Source organism: Pinus tabuliformis, chromosome X (genome assembly GCF_031772625.1).
Source record: "Pinus tabuliformis cultivar Carrire ecotype Pingquan chromosome X, CPIR1, whole genome shotgun sequence".
Taxonomy (NCBI): domain Eukaryota; kingdom Viridiplantae; phylum Streptophyta; class Pinopsida; order Pinales; family Pinaceae; genus Pinus; species Pinus tabuliformis.
In genome coordinates, this window is record NC_142308.1 from 876,117,532 (window position 1) to 876,141,842 (window position 24,311).

The following is a 24,311-nucleotide window of genomic DNA, read 5'->3' on the forward strand; positions in this document are numbered from 1 at the left end:
GGCCACATGCCTAGCTCAAGTGGCAGAGAAGTGGCACAACGAGCTAGTTGGTGGCTGTAATGGGCTGCTGCTGGCTACCAACGAAGGACCATCTTGGAAAAAAAAAAATCTCCTAGGGATATCACCCACAAAATGGTACATAACAAAAACCATAGTATATATTTGGTGAAGAAGAAGAAAATGAGAGGAAACCTTGCCATGGAGGACTTGTTGGAGTCATGCTTGCATGTAGGAGCTCCTTAGTTGAGCTTCATTGGTTTCCCTAGGTAGATTTTTGGAGAGCTAGTAGTTTGCACTAGTCCTAAGCAGTGTTGTTAAAATCGCGATAAAATCGCGATTTTTTCACCTTTCCGCATAAAACGCGATTTTTATCCCAAAAAATCGCCGGATTTTTTTTATAGCGATTTTTTCAAAAAATCGCCGAGGGCGCGAGCAGCGGGCTTTTAATAGGGAAAAATGAATTTTTTTATGTCATTTGACTGTCGCCGCGCAGAGGAGGAGGAGAAGAGCTGAAGGAGAAGAGCTGAAGGGTTTGGGTCGACTTTGGGAGCGAATCCAAGTGTTTTTAGGAGAAATCCAAGACAAGATCACCAATTTGTCCATAAAAACGGTATGTAGATTAATTTTTTTTTGTTTTGCTTCTTTAAAAACTTTGTTTTTCATTGTTTTTAAAGAGTTTTTTGTAATTTTTCATTGATTTGGGATGGGTAATTTGTTATGACTATGAGAACCAATTTTTTATTTTTATTTTTTCATTTTTTTTAAACATTGTTTATGTTTTTTGAATTTTCATTGTTTTTTGGCATTTGCCATTGGCATTTGGTTGGGTAACTTGGGTTTGGAAATTGGGATTTTGGAAATAATTAACTTGTAATTTTGTAAATGCTAAATTGTAATTTGTATTATGTAATCCTAAATTCCTATTTCCTAATCCTTATTTTTCCATAGGTTTGCAAATTCAAAATTCAAAAACAAACATGCCAAGGAAATTGGATCCTTTCTGGGAATATGGTGAACCTAAAGCTCCGAATGATAGACAAAACTTGAATTGCAAGTTGTGTGGAAAGGAGATAAGCGGGGGGTGTACAGGTTGAATTTCCACCTTGCACAAATCCCTGGACGTGATGTGGGGCCCTGTATAAATACAAATCCTGAAATTATCCAAAGAGCCATGAGAGCATTGGGAGAATTAGAGCACACTAAAGAGGCCAAAGAAGAACTCAAAAGGCAACTAAAAAGGTCAGCTGAAGGAAGTGGGCCAAGTGGCACTGGTTCTACTGCAGCGTCAGTCAATCCGGTAGCTGCATCATCATTTTTTGTTCCTCGAACCACACCTGGTTCACAACCAACTATCAGTTCAATGCTAAAAAGAACTGAAAAAGAACAAGCTGATAGGTTGATGGCAAAATTTCTCCTCTGGAGTGATATTCCTTTCAGCATTGTAAGGAATAATCCATTTTTCCAACCTACTGTTGATGCTATTGCCAGTGTTGGCCCGGGGTACAAAATCCCTTCTCTTCATGATTTCAGAGGCCAGATTCTTCAAGAGGAAAAGCGTGACTGCACCCAAAGATTGGAGGATTTTAGGGCATCATGGGCACAAACAGGATGCACTGTTATGTCAGATGGTTGGACTGACCAAAAGGGGAGAACCCTTATAAACTTCTTGGTTAGTTGTCCCAAGGGGACTATGTTTATCAAATCTATTGATGCAACTCATCAAATCAAAGATGCAAGAACTTTATGTGATTTGCTGGATGTGTTTATTTTGGAGGTGGGTGCAGAAAATGTTGTCCAAGTCATAACGGACAATGCTGCAAATTATGTTGCTGCTGGTAGAATGCTTATGGACAGGCATCCTACTTTATTTTGGACACCTTGTGCTGCCCATTGTATTGATTTGATGTTAGAGGACATAGGGAAAATTCCCTTTGTCAAAGATATTGTTGACTCATCAAAAAGCATCACAAAATTTATTTACAATCACACATCTGTGCTTAGCTTGATGAGAAAATGCACCAACAACAAAGAGTTGGTGCGCCCCGCCATTGCACGGTTTGCGACGAGTTTCATATCTCTTCAATCCCTCTTGAATTCTATGTGGGATTTGAAGAGAATGTTTCTTTCAGAGGAGTGGCGTGCTTCGTCGCCGCAAACCAGAAGGAGAGGCCGTGTGCAGACTAGTTTCATACCAGGAAGACTTCTGGGCGGGAGTGCAGGAGGTGTGCGTTGTTACTGAACCTTTGGTAAAGGTTCTTCGGTTGGTTAATGGTGAGAAGCCCGCAATGGGCTATTTGTATGAAGCCATGGACAGGGCCAAAGAAGCCATTCGGTCCTACTATGATTGTAAGGGAGATGATGGGTTTCAGAGACAACTCCTTCTATGGGAAGTGATTGATGAGCGATGGAACAACACACTCCATCGTCCCATTCATGCTGCTGGGCTTTTCCTGAACCCTGCATTTTCTTATGCATGTGGGTTTGATTTTGATGCTGAGATCGTGGATGGATTATTAACCTGTGTCCAGAAGATGGTGAGATCTCCAGAACAACGTATAGAGATCTCTAAACAAATTGAGACATATAAGATGTCAGGTGGCACATTTGGCTTTGAGATGGCTATCACTGATAGGACGATTAAAATGCCAGGTATTTTTTAGTTTGTACTTTGTAACTTTGTTTCAAATTTCATTGTCTCTTCAAATTCCATTTTTTTCTTATGTTTATTTTAAATTTTATTTGTAATTTTGTTGTAGACGCATGGTGGAAGATGTATGGTGGCAGAGTACCCCTTTTGCAAAAGCTTGCCGTACGCATCCTCAGCCAAACATGCAGCTCCTCAGGATGTGAGCGCAATTGGAGTGTATTTGAAAAAATACACAACAAGAAGCGCAATAGGTTAACAACTTAACACTTAAACATTTAAAATATTGCAAATTTCCAAATAAATTTTTGAATTCATTAAACAATATTTTTTTTATAATATTAATTATTAATTATTATTTCATGAACTTTGTACAGGTTGGAGTCCCATAGACTTAATGACATGGTCTATGTCTACTACAATCTTCGATTGTGGGTGAGGCAACTAGAGAAGACACCTGATATGGATGCCATCTCATTGGATGGGATTGACACCACTGCTGAATGGAGGGTTGAGACCGAGAGGCCTCTCATGGATCCCACTGATGATTGGTTAGTGCAGGATGAGGGGGAGCAGGAGCAGGAGCAGGAGGAGGAGGAGTTGGAGGAGCAGGAGGAGGAGGTGACACCGCCTACCCGGGCTACCACTACCACCAGTAGAGGACGTGGTCTCCGTCTACCTACAGTAGCTGCTACTTCTACTTCTTCAGCTTCTAGAGCACGTCAGACTCCACTGCCATTTCCACCAGCACAGGCACCAGCATCTTCATCTAGGGGGAAAGGGAAAGCAGTGACATTTTCTCGCAAGAGGGGCAGAGGAAATCAATAGGATTAGAGTCTTAGACTTTCATTTTATTGTATATGACATTATGACATGATGAGATACATTATCATATTTTTTGTTGATATTTTGAGGCTGAGTTGGGACTCAGGACTTACTATTCAGGACATGATTCAATGTTATGTGTGATTTTAGCGCTAGAAATGATATTAAACATCTTATATATTAGTTTTTTTATCATATTTATGTGTCAATGTATTTATTTTATGTTGTAGATGGTTTAGATATTAAAAAAATTGAAAAAAAATGAATATTTTTGTGCCAAACGCTTTTTTCCCGCTTTTTTCCGCTTTTTTCCCGGCGCCGATTAAATCCCGCTCGCGCTTTTAACAACATTGGTCCTAAGAGAAAGCTATGATCTGGGCATGAACTTTATCTTGAGCATATTAACGAATTTTTCAGCTATTTATGGTATGTACACAAAATTCTTCTTGAGCATATTAATGAAGTTTTCCACTGTCCAAAACATATGCAATTTAAAAATTTGATTTTCAGCATATATGTTCTTCATGTATTGTTATTTACAACTATATAGTATATATGTGTTGCTGATTTAACATCAAGAAAAAGACAATTTGTTCAGTGATTTGACATCATCATTGAAGAATTTAAGGACTGTTTTGCTGCTGCTATATCTGATGTCTTACTGCTCTTCTAACGGTTGTAAAAGTGAATTGTGTCCAATCTGGTTTATGTGGAATAAATTGCCCTAGAGTGCTGTAACTATCTAGAGGGTTTGATATCTTTTCTCCTTGGACTGCCTAGAATATTGGGCTGTTAGAAAGTGAGATAATGGATATTCTATTCTATGACAGCCAAAAAACTGAAATTCACAGGGCTGAGATCTGGGAAATCTCTAATCAATGAGGTCAAAGTTTTTGTTTTTCAAATTTCCAACATTGGAAAATTTCAACATTAGGCTTGTTAGAATCACCAAGTGGAGTGGTTCGACTTTCCAGTCTTGTGAGTCAAATCACTCGTCGAGTCTCATTGATCAAACTCAGTAAATTCACTCAAGTTTCAGCAGATTTTATGCCAAGTCCTGACAATCTCAAAAAAGGTTCTCAGCCCATTAAAGACTAAAACAACCCCATCATTTATCATAAACCTATATAAACATGTTTCTGAACTTAAACATCATTTTAAATGCAATTTATTGTGCCCATTCTCCACCTTCTTCATTCACAACCCATTGAAAGGATTATTTAGGAGAGCTCAGAAATCACTTTGAAAGTTTGAACAGCAGGGAAATGCAGGGAAAAAGGCTTTTATCATTGAAGGAATGTGTTTGGAGGATATAGGCAGAGTTGATTTTAGAAGGCAAATTTTGGGGAAAGGAGTGTTTCAAAGGTATATCAAGATTCTTGCCTTTGATTCTTCTCCATTCAAAATATTTCAAGGTATTTTCCAAGTCGTTTCTCTTTTCATTGTTGTGGTTTCTATTTCTAAAGGGTCAGACAAACAAAATGAATACAGAGAGTGAGAGAGAGAGAGAGATTACACAGAACTATAGCACCTCTGTTGGAAGGGGTATACTGAAGTGCTATTTTTGTCAAAAGGTTATGTATAGATGCAACAACTGCTTTTAACAATCACCTAGCCAAAATAACAGACAAGGATGTTCAAAGTTGATGTTGAGTCCCCTCTCGTGTCAAGAGTATCAAATGAAAGCTACCTATCAAGATATAGAAAGATACAAAGCTAAATGATGCAAATTAGCAGCGGCAAAAGTAATTGGGACCATTTCCAATAGTTCTAGGCCTCCTACGCCATATGATATCAGCTGATTAGATGCCAACTGATACAGGGGCATCCAGAAAAGTTTTAAGTGTGAGGGCAGGAAGTGCAGATGAAAGGCAGGAACAATTAATGCCTATTTGTCAGGAACTATAAGCTAACACTACACCAAGCATTTGACTTGTGAAGCATGGAACAGAGGAAAGAGGTTAGACAATAAACAGCTTCTTTGCTGTTATAAACATTAATATGTAAAAACTTCTTCACATTTTGCAGGACAGGATTAAGTCTGGCAAGGACTCACAATCACTTCGTCGAGTAATTCATATACAAGGACAAAATTTTTCCGTAGTGAATCCTCATTGAGAATTCCAAGATAATCTTTTATCACACGTGCTATCCGCTGCAGAAGCTCCAACACAAGTGCAGGAGACACATTTACTCTTGTGGTTGCAACAAATAACAGGCCAGCAACTTTTACATGTAAATAGTTCACCCCATCAACATTCTGCACCAAGAGCAATGTATCCCAATCAAACATGGTTTATGGAATTTCACCTTTGTATGACATGAGATACTTTCTAAACTGCCTATATATCCAAACTTCAAACAATGTTATAAAAAGAAATAAGCTTTGTGCAAATATTATCTCAGCACTGCAAATGATGTTTGTGAGACAGCATAATCTTACAAGCTGCTGAATGACTTAAAGAAATAAAATAAAATGAGCAAGAAAATGTGTATAAATACAAAGTGAACTGAAAGAATCATCTAGTCATTTCGAAATCCCTCACAACACCAAAATGTTGAACATGAAACCTAAGACGGTTCTCCCTGTGAATATTCCATGTCACTCAACCAGGAGAAAGAACTAGATAGAGCAAATATATCAATGCCCTTTGAATATCCGAAAGTAATTAATCGGACCAGTAAGTACATGAATTGTGAAATAGCAACAAGGGAGTAAATAAGGTATCTTCAATTTAAATCTGAGCATTATGATAATGTCAATAAAAATAAGTTACAGTTTTTTCAAATGTGCATTCTTTACTAGTATAGCAAATTGTTAAAGAATGGTCGAAGGAGTTGAGCTCAAGCAGTAGAGGCACATATTGTGTTTCTGGCTGTGGTGGGTTCAAATCTCCGGAGACATGCTCTACTTGGTGAAAAGTGTGAAAAAATCCATATAAACAAGTTCTACTGGGTAGTCCCATAACCGTTTAGTTGAAAAAAACAACAAATTGTTAAATAATGATTTTATAAATAGAACTACAATGTAAAAGGCTAGAATTGATTCCTGCTAGCGATTGTAACATTCAAGAATAAGTTTCATGTACCTCCAGATTGCCATTGCAAAACTTTTCACTGTGCCAGTGCCACATTGTGCACTTGCACATGGTAAAACTTCACTTCCAAGAGCCATTTTGTTACTTTGGTGGCCATGCACACATGACAGTTCACAATAACCCTCACTTTGTCTTGAATACTCACTAGGCTAGTAGGCACATATCATCATTGTTTCCAAATTGCACAAAGTTGTTGGTACATTTTTCCCTCTAACAACAACCTACTCTTATTTTAAACAGATTAAATATTCAAATCTACTGCCAAGTCTTTGTTAATTTCTCCCCAACTATAAGGGAGACTGGATATCTGCAAAGGATAAAATACTTCATGCCAGATATCCCATTTCATTCTTCAATGCTACTTCTAAACTAAGTCACACAATTTGTCTGTTGAATGGTGTTGTCATTGATACCAACGTCGTCTTTGAGCGCTCTTAATATTTGTCTATGGATTGCATTAATTGGAAGCTCCATTGATCAACAAGCTCTAGAAGGATGAAAAACTCTTGCAGGTAGTCATGATGCCTCAATAATGAAGATTTGGATAAGATCAGTGAATTGGCATCCAAGACCAATTCTCCTCGTCCTGCCAATTCTAATGGTAGGTGGCATGCCACATAACTCCTCACGGTTGAGATATGTCTTATTAAAGTTGAAGCCCCATTCTATGGTCAAGAAGCCCCAAATTCGAATTCTATTGGCAGTTTAATGATTGGTCAAAAGATGGCATTATTATTAAAAATATTGTTCTTGATGGTCCTCACTCAGCAAAAAAAAAATCCCTCTTCAAGTCGTCCTTAATGGCTGTTAGTTTTGGCACTAAATTTTTAAATTGAAAATTCAAATTTCAAGGATATGTCAAGTCGGCTCAGGTTAATTTGTCTTTTGAATTGAAGTCAGCTCATATTTTGAAGCGCTACTTGACCCCTCCAGAAGCCCCTTCATCAAGTATAAATATAGTACTCGGATCTCTCCAAATGTATCATTGACTCACGCACATATCAATCATTGCTCTGATCCTAAGAGGCCTATTCTGTGGACAAAACATATGATCAAGAGCAGAGGCATAAGAATCAAAGTTTGGGGTTTTATCTGTCTTTTATTCTTGTTGATTTATCAAAGGCAGTTTGAAAGTCTGTTCGGTTGAGTTTGAGAAGCCTGTTATGAGGTCCGTTTAATATCCAAATTGAAGTCTGGTTGAGCTGTTTCAAGGCTGCAGTTGAAGTAATAGAAGACGATGGATCAATAAACCAGTGGCAGCACTGGGGATCTAGTGATCGCTGCATATGGAATGTGGTTTTGAGGATTGAGTTCACTTGTGCGACTGGCAGTGTGTCACTATGGTTGTTATACATCAGAACTGAGGCTTGTTGGGAGCAATCAATTTGTATCAACAGAGTTTATAATTTTTCTTTTTGTCTTGGCTCAGGTACCCACCGGTGTGGCTATCTTCTTATGTCTCTTTCCTCAATGCCATCAGCTCAGTTTTAATCTGGACAGTCACAGATTTTCCTTTTGAAATATTCTGTTCCATCTACACTTCCCAGGAATGAATACGATCTACAATTTGAATGTACTGTGAGCTGTGAATGACACCACACAACAGTAATTTTTTAAATTTACAACAGTTCTGGTTAATATATCGAGTGTCAATATGAACGGCGAAGTTATTTTTGGGAGATCTTATGAAAGGCATTTAGTGAGTCCAGTGTGCGCATGCACTACAAGAAAAAGGAAAGCAATTAATGTACATCGATTCGGTCTGCCTTGTGATCTGGTAAACTAATTTTAAATTGCGTTGCCATGGAATAATCATAGTTTAGATGCTGAGCACTGGTTTTTGTTAGAGCTGATTGTATACACAAGTATGGGGTGAGGCAATGTGTAGTGTATTGCAAGGCTCCCTGGGAGTGGGAGCAGAAGCGGGAGTGGGGAGTGACATTTTCAAAAGCTGCCAGGTTGGGAGCGAATTTTATATAATACATATTTTTATATATTTTGATGCATATATGTCAACAAAAGCATGTGGAATGATGAATTAGATATAAAAGCAAAACAAAAAAGAATTAAACCATATAACATCAATCATCTAGAACTTATAATATTCATCAACCACATGTCCACAAGTTACATGTTACAACATATCGAGTCTCATGATTCATCAATCTTAAAGTTTCAAACTTTCAAAATTCAATATATAACATGTGTCATCACTGAAGTTGTACTTGTAACCATTACCATTACCAAACTATAGCAAAGAATATCAAACATGAAATGAAATGTTTCAAATTTCAACCTCCACGAAGCATCATATTCATGATCCTTTACCAATGATTTACTTCAAACTTAAATTGTCATGTATTGTTTACAAACAAAATCATAATAAATATGAAAGAGTCAATAGTGAGAAAAACTACTAGAAACTAGAAAAGACAAATAAATCTATTATATACTGCTTGGCCCTCTTGCCACAAGAAATTTCTCATTTCTTTTCTCGTGGTCTATTGGGAGTCTCCTCCCACATAGACAGACAGCCATGTTCGAAACCAAAAGGCACATGACCTCCATGTGAGGCTGCAGATGGAGATGACGGCAAAGCTGGTGGAACTCTAGCACTGCGACTGGATGACTGGGGTGGCATGGCTGCTGCTGCTGCTGCTGCGGCTTCGTCATCATCTTTCAAAAGTTTTGCTTCCAACTCTTCTAAATGTATAGCTCCGTCCAAATTATCCTCCTTTGGGTTGTTGTCCCAAGTCATATATGATGTATCAGCACAACCCCACTCACAATAATATGTCAAGAACCTCAAGTTGTAGTGCACAAAAACCAAACTTTCTGCCCGGTTTTCATTGAGGTGGTTTCTTCTCACATTATGGATGAAGTTATAGGTGCTTCAACACCTCTCTGCAGAAGAAATATTAACAACCAGTGAAAGCACTTTTATTGCCAATTTTGCCAAAGGTCCCCCAAAGCCATACATGTTCCACCATGTAACAACATCCATTCTGCCCCAATCTTCGATTACATGCAAATAACCAAAAACTCCAATGTGATTGAAGTATTTGCCTAATTCTCGACACAATCTAGCACACTCCTCTCTGTCAGGGACCAGCTTGTCTAATGCTGCCATATACCCAACTTGTACCTTTGGATCTATATGGGGTTTGGTCCTAACCCCACCCCCAGCTACAGGATTTCCCAACGAAGAGGGAGAGTAGTATTTTGGCATAAGGATATACGCCAAGGCATTTAGTGGAACAGTAAGTTTATCCCACCGTACACACACGTATTTGTGAATATGATCATACAAGATGGGATTTTTCGGTTGAACAATACCTTTCATTTGCCCCAACATGTTATCCATCTGCTCATACACCTCCCCAATCACCGGTGCATCTATATCTGCAGAATGAATCATGTTATAAATGGGTTGTGTATTGCAAAACATCCCTCACACTTGACCAAAACTGACCATCAAGAGCGGTGTACTTCACCTCTTCAAAATCTTCCCTGTCAGTGGTGGTTGCAGCCCTGTCCTTTAATACCTGCCAATGTTGACTTGATACCATGCTAGTCAATGACTCTCTTACCTTCAAAAGGTGCCTAAAGGTGAGGTAATAGCTAGCAAATCTAGTCTACCCATGCTTGAATAGCTCCAACCTTGAGTGATTGCGGAAAAGCCCATGGGTATTACTATGATTGGTAATAAATTTTATCATTTTCTTGCCTCTCTTGTACAATTCACCAATCCATCTATATTAAGGTTTCTTGATCTTAATAATGTCATGCATCAAAAGGTTGATTGTGTGAACCAAACACCCAAACCAAAATATGTCGGGGTATTTATCCTCAATGATTGCTTTCGTTGCCTTACAATTAGAAGCATTATCAGTGAGGATTTGGATGACATTGTATGGCCCAATACTTTCAATTGTTTGAATTAATGGTAGTGCAATGTTGATGGAGGTATTGAACTTTTCTGAGTAATCATGTGATAAAAGGAAGACTGCACCAGTAGCAAACACACCAAGAACATTTATCAATGGCTTGCCTTTTACATTTGTCCAGCTATCAAATGCAATGGAAACCCCATATTCATTCCAAGAATTTGTGATTTTACACAAAGCATTTGTTATTTTGGCTTTTTCACAATAAAGTCCCACAATTTTAGCTTTGTCATACCCAGGGCTCTTGTATCCTTTAGGAGCAGCAATTTGATGGTGAAAACTATTTCATGCCAATAACGTGAGCGAATAACATTGAATGGTATCCCATATGCAAAGAGAAACCAAGAAATTTTTGCGTCCACATCATCCCTACACCCTTGATCAAGGAATTTTGATATTGTTCTATGCCTTAAAGAGATGTTTGTGTTTGCGCCTCTATATCCATTCCCATGGGTGGATGTTGATGGAGTTCTTACTCTATGTGATTGTGGGCTAGTGGTGCCATGTTCAAAGTCACTCTTTGATCTTTTAGATTTGTATTGGGCTTCCTCCTCTTCCCTTTTGTATTTGGCTCTTTGTTGTGCTGACACACTTACACAAGTTTTGATTCCTATTTGCTTAGTTCCATCCCATGCCATTTTTCCACAAAGATGCTTTCTGGCACGGGTATATGAACCTATCTAAGTGATTTTGCAATGGGGGCATGTAAATTTAGTAGTTCCACCACCCTTACCCTCCTGAAAGCCTAGTAACATATTTCCACAAGGGGGTTGTTGAAATATGTAACTAGGGCCAATCTTCATAATGACATATGTAATCATGATTTTATGTATTTAATGAAAAGAGAAAAATAAATTATTATTGTTATTCTTGAGGCATGGGTTTCATGCTCAAGGGAAAATTATTTTTTAGGTCAAGCACCAATTGAGTGCTTCTAGGGCTTGTCATTGAGTCTACAAGTCAATTGAGTCATTGTCATGTATGAAAGACCCTTTTGGGCATGTTACATATTGTAAAGAAAATTTGTTTGAGTCAAATGACCCTCCAAGACCTCGTCATGGTGCAAAGATCAAGTCGGCCTACTCTATGTGATTGTGGGCTAGTGGTGTCATGTTCAAAATCACCCTTTGATCTTTTAGATTTGTATTGGACTTCCTCCTCTTCCCTTGTGTATTTGGCTCTCTGTTGTGCTAACACACTTACACAAGTTTTGATTCCTATTTGCTTAGTTCCATCCCATACCATTTGCCCACAAAGATGCTTTCTGGCACGGGTATATGAACCTATGTAAGTGATTTTGCAATGGGGGCAAGTAAATTTAGTAGTTCTACCCCCTTACCCTCTTGAAAGCCTAGTAACGTATTTCCACAAGGCGGTTGTTGAAATATGTAACTAGGGCCAATCTTCATAATGACATATGTAATCACGATTTTATGTATTTAATGAAAAGAGAAAAATAAATTTATTATTGTTATTTTGGAGGCATGGGTTTCATGCTCAAGGGAAAATTAGTTTTTAGGTCAAGCACCCATTGAGTGCTTCTAGGGCTTGTCATTGAATCTACGAGTCAATTGAGTCATTGTCATGTATGAAAGACCCTTTTGGGCATGTTACATATTGTAAAGAAATTTTATTTGAGTCAAAAGACCCTCCAAGACCTTGTCATGGTGCAAAGATCAAGTTGGCCTACATGAAGGGACAAGTCAACCTAAAGATAGCAACTTGTACCCCTCAAAAGCCTATAAATAAGAAGGAAGTCAACCTCATTTGATAAAACACTCAAGCAAGTTTGATCTCATAAGATAGAAGTTGGAAAAGGGGTGAAAAATGAAGAAGAAGAGGAAGATCAATATTTTGGTCCTCTCTCTCTCGCTCTTGTGTTAAGGTTTCTACAGTTTCTGGACAAGATGAAATTCTGAAGCTACAAGGTCGAAGTTGTGAAGCTGCTTCTAGGTCGAAAATGTGAAGTTGCTTCTTGTTGAAAAGTATAACTATGTTCGGTCTTCATAATGACATGTAATTGTGACTTTTGTAAATGATGTAATGAATAAAATAATTTTATTTTTTTTTTGTAAGCCTTGCTTCATGGGTTTCATGAGCAAATGATTTTATTTTAGATGGCTCCCATTGAAAGCCTTAGAATTGGTCATTAAAAGTCAAAGAGTCTATGTCATGTATGAAGAACCCTTCTTGGGGATATAACAATGTATTTGAGTCTATAATGTGTCTAAATAGCCCTCCAACGACAAGCACACAGTCCTCTTCCTATGTCGGCCTACAAAATGAAATAATGACTCATGTCGGCTCACTCAAGGAGACACATCTATTCAAAGCTCAAGTTGGCTCATAAGCATATGGACAAATCACTATATATAGGAGGCTAGGCTCCTCGCATTACCACATAACAAACTTCGCATGTCTCTGAGTTTTTCAATGGAGAAGGCAAAAAGGAATTCGGATAGGATTCGGATGGCTGCAGTAAATGGGTCGGATGTAATCACAGTCAAAGGGAATACGGATCCCTCTGTATTTCCAATGGATAAGGTAGCAAGATAGTTTCGGATCTCCACATAAAGGTCTCTCTGTATTTCGGATAGTATGGGTGACTGAATGTTGAAGGGAATCGGATCCCTCTAGAAGCACGGATCACAGTGACAACAAGTCTAAGGTGACAACGAGATAGAAGCTCAGATCGCACTGGCAAAGAAGATCTCGGTACCAAAGCAATAATGAAGATCTCGATGGAAGAAGAGTCAAGAAGAGGTTTGACAAGAGAACGTGTGCGTTGGTCTTGGAGTGGCTACTAGGTCAAGGGTCTTGGTCTTGGTATTCGTCAATTGGAATCTCTATAAGAAGAATTTGTGTGGGTTTTCCTCGTAAAGAGTGAGAGGTTTTGGCCCTGGCTCATAGCCTACATGTTGTGTCTCTTGTGTATTTATGTTTATGCATTGGTTACTGTTTGATGAAAAAGAACACTAATAATCTAACATGTAGAAGATCCTAATCTAAACAAGTAAAAAGCATTCACAAGCAGTCACTAATAGAAGAGAAATCACCTATTGCTAATGCCCTAGATTTCTCAACATGGAATCAGAGCTAAGGTTAAGGAAGGGCATCTAATCAAAGAGACACTCAAGGATCGAGTTTCAAGAAAGACATCAAAGCAAGTTGAAGGTTATCAAAGAGAAAGATCAAGATCTACATTGAAGAATCAAACCCTAGATCGAAGAGGCAGTGTACAACAGCAAAAGTTTTGGATCCTATAGTCATCATAAAAAGACCACAAAGATCCTCATCGATTTATCTACAAAGCAAGGTAGCTCGAATTACTTTAAAGTTGAAGATTACATCATCTTGGAGAGGACAATGATGAATGCGGACTCCTAGCACAGTCACACAGCAGTTCGGATCTTTGTGTTGATGGACAGTTTCGGATGTCATATCACAGTATACAATTCGAACTAAACAGAAGTGAAAGCGAGGGTTTGTTAAGGGTAAAGTTTGGATCTCCATAGTGAAAGTTCTGATATAATTTCGGCTAGATGATGCATAGAAGCCATAGGCTGGTAATGTGCAGGAGCTGCCATTAAGAGAAGTATTACAGTGTCTTGCTAATGCTACAGAAAGGACAGTTTGGTGTGAAGACAGTAACATAGTGCCATCTCAAGTGTGTCAACAGTTCGTTGCTACCATATTATGCTCAGAAAGGAAATGATCTCAATAAGAACCGAAAGGAGGAAGGAGAAGATAATCAAGGGAGCTAGATCTAAATGCATTGTCTTTATAAAAGGAGCAATTTCCTCTCACTGAAGAAGGGTTCTTCATTTGGAAGAAGATCATCCCAAAGGGAGCACTAATACATCTTCTTCAACCATCATTAAGGTGATCAAGTTGAAGATTTCATCTTCACTTGTCAAGTAAGTATCTTTCATTCTTTAATCAATTTGGTAAAATGACTTCGTGTTTGCAAGGAGATCTATAAGTTGGTTGGGTCATCGAAATTCTTTGCATGGAAAAGGAGAATAGGCATAGTCCTCGAAGAAAGTGAAGTCATTGAACACATCAATGGAAAAAGTATCCTCAGAATTCATGGAAATGGATTCTTATGAAAGGTCCCCTCATATAGAAATATTGGAGACATCAAAGAGATGTATATGATAAGCTCGTAAGAATATTCTCTGAAGATGCGATAAAGAAGGTCACATGACTTAGATCTGATCTACACAAAATCGAAGGTTTCAAAAAATGAAGGGATATCTTCATAAGATCTCAACTGCGAGATCTAGGAGAGATGATACGAGGATAATCATCATTGTTCTAAATAAACTAACTGATGAACAAGGTAACAGATGTCCATGGGGATAAAAGAAAGTTACCTCATTCGACAACTTGTGGTTTCTATGCAAGATAGAAAAAGACAAGTTGAGGGAAAAAGTGTTGAAGGTTAAAGGACTCAAACATTTGCAAGAAGGAAAGGGAAGTTTGGAAAATTTGTTCCTCAAAAAAGAAAGAAGAGCATAGCTAATATTCAATGCTATGGATGGAAAAATTATGGACATTACAGGAAAGATTGTCCTAAAGGGACAATATCAAAAGAGGAAGAGAAGAAGCCCATATCACCGAAGAAGTGGAGGAAGCCGAAGAGAAGAAGTCCAAGAAAAGAGGAAGTAAGAGATCTCTACTATGCTGAGATAGTCTCCCTCACAAAAGGTCTTAACATAGCTTCTAAATCTTATGTTATAGGATATGGCTATAATAAATAATAAGATGCATCGTGGCATCATGGAAGAATTAGAAACAAGAGCTTGTGACATCACCATAGGGAATCATGATGGATAGACGAAACAAAATCCATGGCAATCAAATATGAAGGATATAGCTCTTGGGAACCGTTACCCACCACTTCGTGTTCATGGGTGATATCCCCATGAGAAATTTTTCTCCATGATGAACCTCAGCCAACAGCTAGCAGCCCCTTGCAACCTCTTACTAGCACGTTGTGCCATTTCTCTGCCACCTAAGTCAGCCATGTGGTCCCTCACCCACTTGTATTGATCGTATGTTTGAAGGCAGGCCTCCCGAATCTAAGGTATGTCTTGCCATTTGGTAATTGAGTATTGGGTTTACTTATCATGGATACTTCTGGGTATGGATTGATGGGGGCATTTGGCAGAAAGGGTGGGCTTAGTTTGTGCTCTTGTCCCCTTGATCTCTTTTGGATGTTCCCCTTGGATCTTAGCCATTTGGTTCTAGGGTGGTACTACTTAGGAAACCTCGACTTTGGGTGTGTAGTCCCACTCCTTTATCTGCATATATTACTCCCTTTCCACTCACTATACCCCATTCATCATTTCTCCCACCTGGGTCCACATTTCCATTCTGGGTCCACATAGGGCCAACCTCCCTATCCCCTTGCCCCCACCTTGGGTCAAGCCTGGAATGATGCCCCAGAGGTTGAAGCAGCTAAAAGAAAAATAAAAAAGCATAATTGGCCACATTTAACAGGAAATTGTACCACAAAATGCAAAAGATGGTCGGGACAAAAATAATTAGCACGTGGACAAAAGCCAATACATGAGCTCTACCCCAATCCATGGTCAACACCCAAGTTCCATAGGCCCTAGATGAGCCTCCTTTATCATTTAGGGACCCATGATTGTCCCAACCCCTGGAGGGCAATTAATCGCCATACCTAAAGAGGGTAATCACTGCTATATCTTACACATCATGCTCTTGTCCTTTGAGCCCCGAGCAGTTAATGAAAGAAAATTCATAAAAGGCAAAAGGCATATAAAAAAGGGTGGAAAAATCAAGGTCGGGGTACCTCATGTACCACGATTGTTCCCTCCTACACATTACATACCCAGTTGTGGGCTTCCCCTTATCCAACTACCCTTATGCCCCAATATGTGGCCCAGGGTTGCCCCTCATTCCCTATTCCATTCCATTTACTTATCACTTGCCACCCCCATTAGAGGGATGTACCTTGGACATACTATCCCCTTTAGGGGTTAAAACTGCCTAATAAGGTACTTGGTTAACCCCCTTTGGAGCTTGGAGACACTAGCACATGCCAAAGCCCACTACGAAAGGGCATGCCATTATGAAGTGACCACTTTGTTATCCATGATTTGTAAACTCTTTTACCCGATTATTTTAATGATTGGTTGTACTGGAAGCCTAGGAATGCATTGGATCTTAGGCAGGATTACAGGTGGTTTCCATTTGGGTTTGGTCTCCATATACGGGATCCTAATTGTTGAGAATTCAATAGGGCAATGTATATGTTAATTCTCTTAACTTGATAATTGTTTTTGTTACCTTTTTACTTATTAGCATTGATCTTTCTTATTCCAATGTGCAATACATCAAACAACTACCAAAAACAGTAAGAACAATAACACAGTATATAGGCTGCAAGCCAGGGCCAAAACCCCTCCTCTTGAGGGGAAAACTCGTAAAATCTCTTCTTATCTTTCAGATCTTTCAATTAACGAATAACCTAGACTCACACAGATACCCTCCAAGATCACGTCTTCCTCGGCCTCCTACTGAAATATCTTCGACCTGCCAGTAGATCCGAAATTTTGCTCCCCAATAACTGTCGCTTCTTCTCTAGGAGACTTCGATCTCCCTCTAACTGTGTTCCCCTTGACCTTGCTTGTCTTGACTTGAGTCCTAGGGCTAGTAAGATGCCCTACGAGACCCTCTCTTGCTTCCAAAATCAAACCTCATACTTTCCCAATGTAGAAACCCTAACTTCGCACTTCTAGAAGAATGGAGAGAAACCCAAACACTTTGACTTATTTGTCTTTCTCTTCTTCACACTTCCTTCTTCGACTTCCTTCTTATACCTTCTTTGCATAAGAGATGAATGAATGAATGATCCAAGTGGAGGATGAGTTCCTCTTATATATAGGCTTCCTCAAGGGTGGATGTGGTCTCCATATACGGGATCCTAATTGTTGAGAATCCAATAGGGCAATGTATATGTTAATTATCTTAACTTGATAATTGTTTATGTTACCTTTTTACTTATTAGCATTGATATTTCTTATTCCAATGTGCAATACATCAAACAGCTACCAAAAACAGTAAGAACAATGACGCAGTATATTGGCTGCAAGCCAGGGCCAAAACCCCTCCTCTTGAGGGGAAAACTCGTAAAATCTCTTCTTATCTTTCAGATCTTTCAATTAACGAATAACCTAGACTCAAACATATACCCTCCAAGATCACGTCTTCCTCGGCCTCCTACTGAAATATCTTCGACCTCCTAGTAGATCCGAAATTTTGCTCCCCAGTCACTGTTGCTTCTTCTCTAGGAGGCTTCGATCTCCCTCTAACTGCCTTCCCCTTGACCTCGCTTGCCTTGACTTGAGTCCTAGGGCTAGTAAGATGCCCTAAGAGACCCTCTCTTGCTTCCAAAATCGAACCTCATACCTTCCCAGTGTAGAAACCCTAACTTCGCACTTCTAGAAGAATGGAGAGAGACCCAAACACTTTGACTTCTTTGTCTTTCTCTTCTTCGCACTTCCTTCTTCGACTTCCTTCTTATACCTTCTTCACATAAGAGATGAATGAATGAATGATCCAAGTGGAGGATGAGTTCCTCTTATATATAGGCTTCCTCAAGGGTGGACATGGCTCTTCATATAGGCCGACTTGATAGCTCATGATGTGGATAAGGACCATCTTGAGAAACAAGAAGATGAACAATATCATAACAATGAAGAAGATGTTGAAGAAGACATTGATGATGATGATGAGGAAAATGTGGAAGAAGAAAAAGAAGAAGATATTTGTGAAGGTGGATTATGGGAGAGAGGAAGAAGAAAACCATGATAAAAATGATGAGAATAATGCACAAAACATTACATTTAATAATGGTGAAGATAAACTTGGTCGTAGTGAAGGAGATCCACATGAGGATGACGATGATCGCAACCATAAACATAGAAGGAGAGTCACTCGGCCTCAATCTTTTGATTGGGATGGTGAAGAGGATGATGAGACGAGACCTATCAAGAAGTGGGGCAGGCTTTCAGATAATGGCCAGTCATTGCAAGAAGGTGAGGCACAGTTTTTAGATCGCTGCAGGGAATATACCCCATTACAAACAGAGAGAGAAGGATCTGTAAAGTTTGACAAGAAACGTCATGGTTCTTCATCCTTTGCCCAATTGAATGTGGATGGAGATCAAAAATCGGTGAAGGGAAGTCAGACATATCATGTTGAACCTGCTCCTCGGTTTGATGTGCACAATCCCTTTCTTCGTGCTCCTTTAGGAAGAGGAAGGGGAAGGAGTATAGGTAGTTGGGCTCCACATGATTCAAGGTTCACCTCCATGGAGACAGTTGATTTTTTGTCAGCAACACCTCAAGGACCTGTTGATTTCGGGTAGTATCGGAAGTGCTCTAGCCACGAAACTTGGTGGAGAGGCTAAAGCACATGAGATCTCCAATACCCAGAAATGATTTGGGCAGATTCTAAACAGTTTGGGAGATATTAAAATAATTAATATTTTTAATGGAGTCCCTAAGTCTAAACTTAGGGAAAATAAAATATTAATGTGAATTAATATAAAACTGTGTTAGAAGGGTCCAAAAGTCATGGATCAAGCCAGAGTTAATCTTAGCTATTGATTAGGGACTTAATCTCGGTCGTTGAATTGTCAACAAGAAAAATATAAGAGGAGGCTTGAGGGTCACTTGGAGAACACACCGAGTTGATCAAGAATTCAATATTTTGGGGTCCGACTTGCTGAGGAAATCAAACGAGTGATCAAAGTTGCAGTTGAGGGGCAATGAATACAGAAGAAGAGAGGCAGGGAGGGTACCAGGAGCATCAGCGCAGAAGACAAGACAGAGGGACACAGAGCCAGCTAGAGGCCACTCAGAGCCAGTGAAGGCCCACACAGAGGCAACCAAGAGCTGCACAGTGCCATAGAGAGCCAGCGTGGCTGACGCAAAGGCTCTAGAGGCTGATGCAGTGCCTCCAGAGGCTGACGCAGGGCGTGTTGGGGTGACAATGGGCCAGAGAGGCTGACAAAGTCCCTAGAGGCAGACACTAAAGAATTTGTGGGGCAGATTGGAGCTGACAGTTGTGGGATTGTTCATCTAGGGTTTTAGCCAGAATATCTGTCTCTGACTTAGAGGTACTACTGCCGAGAGCATTCTCTGTTGGATGAGCCGGTTTGGCACCCAAATTGTATTCTGAAACTGCTTAATAATAAAACCCTCAGATAGTTGCACCAGTTTTCCCGCATTGGGTTCTTCCAGGGACATTGGTCCAAAAACAACGGTGTCACTTGTGTGCTTGTTTTTCCTTTAGTTGATGATCTGTAATGTGTTGAGCATGTACTTGTATTTATTTTTTGTATTTACATGGTAAATAACTTGTCAATTAAATAGAACAAGTAGGCAAAAATAAATCAAAAAGTACATGAAGGATTTCTAACATTTAGACTTAGAAATTCCAACATGGAATCAGAGCATGGCTGTAGATCACAGGATAACTGAAGGCATCAGCTAGCAGAGAAGTAGCAGCAGAAACAGTTGTCGCGAGTGACAGAAGTTGTTCATAGCAGAAAGCAGCAAGGGAGGGGTGACAGTTTGAGCTGGGTGGAGGATTAGCGCAGTGGTAGAAGGGAGCAGACCTGACCTACGCAGTGCCCGATCATCTTTCTCAGTCAGGAAGGATTGACGCCCATGGCCAGGAGGTGCGAAGCTTGCTATTGTCAAGATTGCGCAGAGCCTAGAAGCTCTAACCTTCAGTTTGTTGAGCCATTGGAGGTTGTGGGTAAGTTGCGGAGTGAAGTTGGTGGGGTACTGTGGTCAAAACAATACCTAACAGGGCAAGACCAAGGAGGAGGGAGTTGTTGCCGAGGATTTCTAGCCAAGAAATTTGGATCAGTGATGCAGATGCACTAACGATCAGAGTGGGGGCATCTCGACATTGGCAAAGGAGTTTCCAGGTGGGAAATCGGGGCTCAAGAGAGTCACACCGAGAACTTCCAAAAGGGAAGTAGAGAAGCAGCGAAATGGCAGTGAACGGGGTAAACCTTCAGTTTGTTGAGGCATAGGAGGTTGTGGGTAAGTTGCGGAGTGAAGCTGGTGGGGTAATGTGGTCAATACAGTACCTAACAGGGCAAGACCAAGGATGAGGGAGTTGCTACCGAGGATTTCTAGCCAAGAAATCTGGATCAATGGTGCAGCTGCATTAACGATCGGAGTGGGGGCATCTCGACATTGGCATAGGGGTTTCCAGGAGGGAAATCGGGGCTCAGAGGGAGTCACACCGAGAACTTCCAAAAGGGAAGTAGAGGAGCAGTGAAATGGCAGTGAACGGGGTAAGAGACCAGGATAGACTGGACGGAGTCCCAAACTTCGAAGTCTAGAAAGCTAGAAGCTTGTCCGTTCTAGACCGGAATCATCTTAAGAACTTTGCCTTGAAGACGATAGCGATCCCAATTGACCCGATTGAGAACAAGAAGTACGAGGAGGCAATGGCAAGGGCTAAGAGCATCATCCTTGATGGGGTCAAGGACCATGTAGTACCACATATTGTCGAAAAGGAAACGGCAAATGCGATGTGGGAGGCCCTGACGAAATTATATCAGCATACTTCCGTGCAGAGGAAGGTGCTACTAGAAAATCAGCTTCAATCATACTAGATGCAGAAGGGAGAACAGATTGACACCTTCCTCGGTCGATTGAAGGAGATCCGGGATCAGCTGACTTCTATAGGGGCCATGCTGGATCAAGAATTGATGGTGAGGACAGCCCTGAACGCAGTCTCAAAAGACTGGGAGGTGTTTTTCCAGAGCATACTGGGCAGGTTGGCCCTTCCAGATTGGGAGGAACTGTGGGCGGCTCTTCGCCAAGAAGATATCAGAAGGCTGACCAAGGCGAGAAGCAGCGGCAAGGGGGTCAGAATCAAGAAGAAGTAAGAGGAGGATGTTGCCCTAGCATCTGAGGGAAAGCAAGAGAAACAGAAGAAGGACTATCCAAGGTCAAATGCTTCCACTTGTGGGGAACTGGGTCACTATGCGAGCTAGCGTCCGAGGAAGAAGAGCAAGGGAGAGGCTTCCGAGACCAAGGCTACGCAGGTAAGGGCAAAGAAGGAAGTGGAGACAGACGATGATTGTGCCATGAGTGCTCACACGCCACTTGAGAGGAAGTAGGGAGACATCGAACTGTAGTCAGATGGACTATAAGCGATGAGGGGCAGGATCCTCGAGGTACCCAGCCTCTTGGATTATACCTGGATACCAAAGCCCCGAATAGGAGTAGCAATACTAGCGGATGTCAATAGAGATGGATGCGGATGGGGTGAAAGAGGGAGCTACAGTGCAAGAGTCCCAGGACAGCGTGAAGCAGCAGTGCGAGGTGCATGGAGTTGTTGCAGCAGCACAGAGGTCAGAGAGGGAGCACTTGTCAGCGACAAAAGGAGTTTCAGCATCGTGGGTGTCTCTAGCCTGACAGAGATGTCAGAGTTGGGAGATCAATTACTTACTTCTCAGTAACTGAGTTGCAGTGCAGCAGTTAGCAGTGGTAGTGCTATGGGCAGCACGATGCAGCATGATGAGAGGGGTTGTCGTACGGATGCAGCAGTGGCAGTGGCAGGGCCATGGGTAGCAGTACATGATGCAGTAGTACAGAGGATGTTGGGCAGCAAGCCTAGCATCAGCACCAAGACCGATGTCGGATGATCAGGGTGATGCTCAGTGAAGAGTATTACTAGAGCACAGTCCTCGCTAAGAGGGAGTGTTGATTTGGGGTAGCATCGGATGTGCTCTAGCCACGAAAATTGGTCGAAAGGCTAAAAGATATGAGATCTCCAATACCCAGAAATGGTTTGGGCAGATTCTAAACAGTTTGGGAGATATTAAAATAATTAATATTTTTAATGGAGTCCCTAAGTTTAAACTTAGGGAAAATAAAATATTAATGTGAATTAATATAAAACTGTATTAGAAGGGTCCAAAAGTAGTGGATCAAACCAGAGTTAATCTTAGCCATTGATTAAGGACTTAATCTCAGCCATTGAATTGTCAATGAGAAAAGTATAAGAGGCTTGAGGGTCACTTGGAGAACACAGCAAGTTATCAAGAATTTGATTTTCTAGGGCAGGGCTTGCCGAGGAAATCGAAAGAGTGATTAGAGTTGCAGCTGAGGGGCAGTGAATACAGAAGCAGAGAGGCAGAGAGGGTACCGGGAGCATCAGCGCAGAAGCTGGGAGAGAGGGACGCAGAGCCATCTAGAGGCCACTCAGAGCTAGTCAGGGCCCACACAGAGGCAGCCAAGATCTGCACAGTGCCAGAGAGAGCCAATGTGGGTGACGCAGAGGCTCTAGAGGCTGACGCAGTGCCTCCAGAGGCTGACGCAAGGCGAGTTGGGGTGACGCTGGGCCAGAGAGGCTGATGTGGTCCCTAGAGGCAGACGCTAGAGAATTCATGGGGCAGATTGGAGCTGAGAGTTGTGGGATTGTTCATCCGGGGTTTTAGTCGAAATATCTATCTTTGACTGAGAGGTACTACTGCCAAGATCATTCTCTGTTGAGTGAGCCGGTTTGGCACCCAAATTGTATTCTAAAACTGCTTAATAATAAAACCCTCAGATAGCTACACCTGTTTCTGCATTGGATTTTTCCGGGGACATTGATTCAAAAAAAACGGTGTCACTTGTGTGCTTGTTTTTCCTTCAGTTGATGATCTGTAATGTGTTGAGCATGTACTTGTATTTATTTTCAGTGTTCACATGGTAAACAACCTGTCAATTAAACAGAACAAGTGGGCAGAAATAAATCAAAAAGTACATGAAGGATTTCTAACAGTTAGACTTAGAAATTCCAACAGGACCTATGTCTTCAGATATGTATCCTGCAAGGCCTATATCAAATCCTTGAAATTTTTCAAATTCATCATGGAATGCATTTGGATTGATTCCTGGAATGCCTAATGGTGGTCTGGAGCAGTTGCATACACTACATGTTGGAATGCAAGGACGAGCCCCCCCTTTCAATCCTACCATTGGATTAACCATGGGCACGGGACACCATCGATGTAGGGATTTTGAGGAGCGGGGGTTTTGTCTTAGAGGGGACATGTGCCCAATTGAGCATGGTGTAAATAGGATTGTTGTAGAAGATTTTCAGAGTCTTTCTTAGTTCAATCTTCCAGTTTCACTTCCAGGTGGGCACTTGTTGGGGATGAAAACTGGGCCAGTTGGATCCTCAACTGCTGCTGTTTCCAATCTACCATTAAGTAGCAAAAACTCATACAATAAGAATACTAAATATGGAGTGAATGAGGATGTTGCAAGTACAAATGGGATGCGAATTGTTTCTGCAGAAAATGAACCAGATTTTTATGATCTTGGTCAACCTCTATGGAAGAAGGATAATCCAGATGCATTTGTTGGACTCGTGCTACAATCGTCACCTAGGAAAGGAGATGGAGACCATTTGTGGGAGGATGATTCATCTGATAGACATAGTTGTCAATTTTCTGATAGTTACAGTGAGAGAAGTAGTAGAAGCACAGGCACAAGCTTTGTTTCCCATAATATGGTTCCTTCTGCATGGGGTCGGTCTTATGGGAGTTGGTGATGCTGCAATAACTAAATCGGGAGTTAATAGAACAGGAGATACATCAAGCCAAATTGTGAAACATGGAAAATATTTCTGAAAGGAAATAATAGACGAGCAGTCCAGGGTTCGGTCATTATGGTGCAGATTCTCTAAGCGGAATCTGAATAGTGATAATTTGTGTGTGCGAGGGTGAGGAATTCTGAT

At 40.6% G+C, this 24,311-nt stretch overlaps 2 protein-coding genes and 1 pseudogene across 5 annotated transcripts in view; 2 read left to right on the plus strand and 1 right to left on the minus strand.

The window, feature by feature from the left end:
- Positions 1-24,311, minus strand: part of LOC149142502 (Clathrin adaptor complexes medium subunit family protein) — a 169,191-nt gene that overhangs the window by 80,781 nt on the left and 64,099 nt on the right. For 2 of the 4 annotated variants that reach the window (XM_089453207.1, XM_089453208.1), the window contains exon 3: positions 5,526-5,729. The exons of the other annotated variants lie outside the window; for them this stretch is intronic. In XM_089453207.1, the coding sequence (XP_089309333.1) occupies positions 5,526-5,729 (204 nt within the window). The remainder of the gene's footprint in view (positions 1-5,525; positions 5,730-24,311) is intronic. 4 annotated transcript variants of the gene reach the window in all.
- Positions 2,761-3,728, plus strand: LOC149142503 (uncharacterized). The gene is made up of 2 exons (XM_089450584.1): positions 2,761-2,898; positions 3,022-3,728. Exons 1-2 carry the CDS (start codon positions 2,771-2,773, stop codon positions 3,470-3,472), a joined length of 579 nt encoding a protein of 192 aa, XP_089306710.1. The 5' UTR covers positions 2,761-2,770; the 3' UTR covers positions 3,473-3,728.
- On the plus strand, positions 12,948-24,125 carry LOC149142504 (zinc finger CCCH domain-containing protein 27-like; annotated as a pseudogene).

What these genes read in the sequence shown, in the direction of transcription:
- LOC149142503 (XM_089450584.1), top strand. Translation starts at nt 2,771, where the DNA reads ATGTATGGTGGCAGAGTACCCCTTTTGCAAAAGCTTGCCGTACGCATC. An exon ending in CACAACAAGAAGCGCAATAG is followed by an intron (nt 2,899 to 3,021) that starts GTTAACAACTTA and finishes AACTTTGTACAG; the next exon opens with GTTGGAGTCCCATAGACTTA.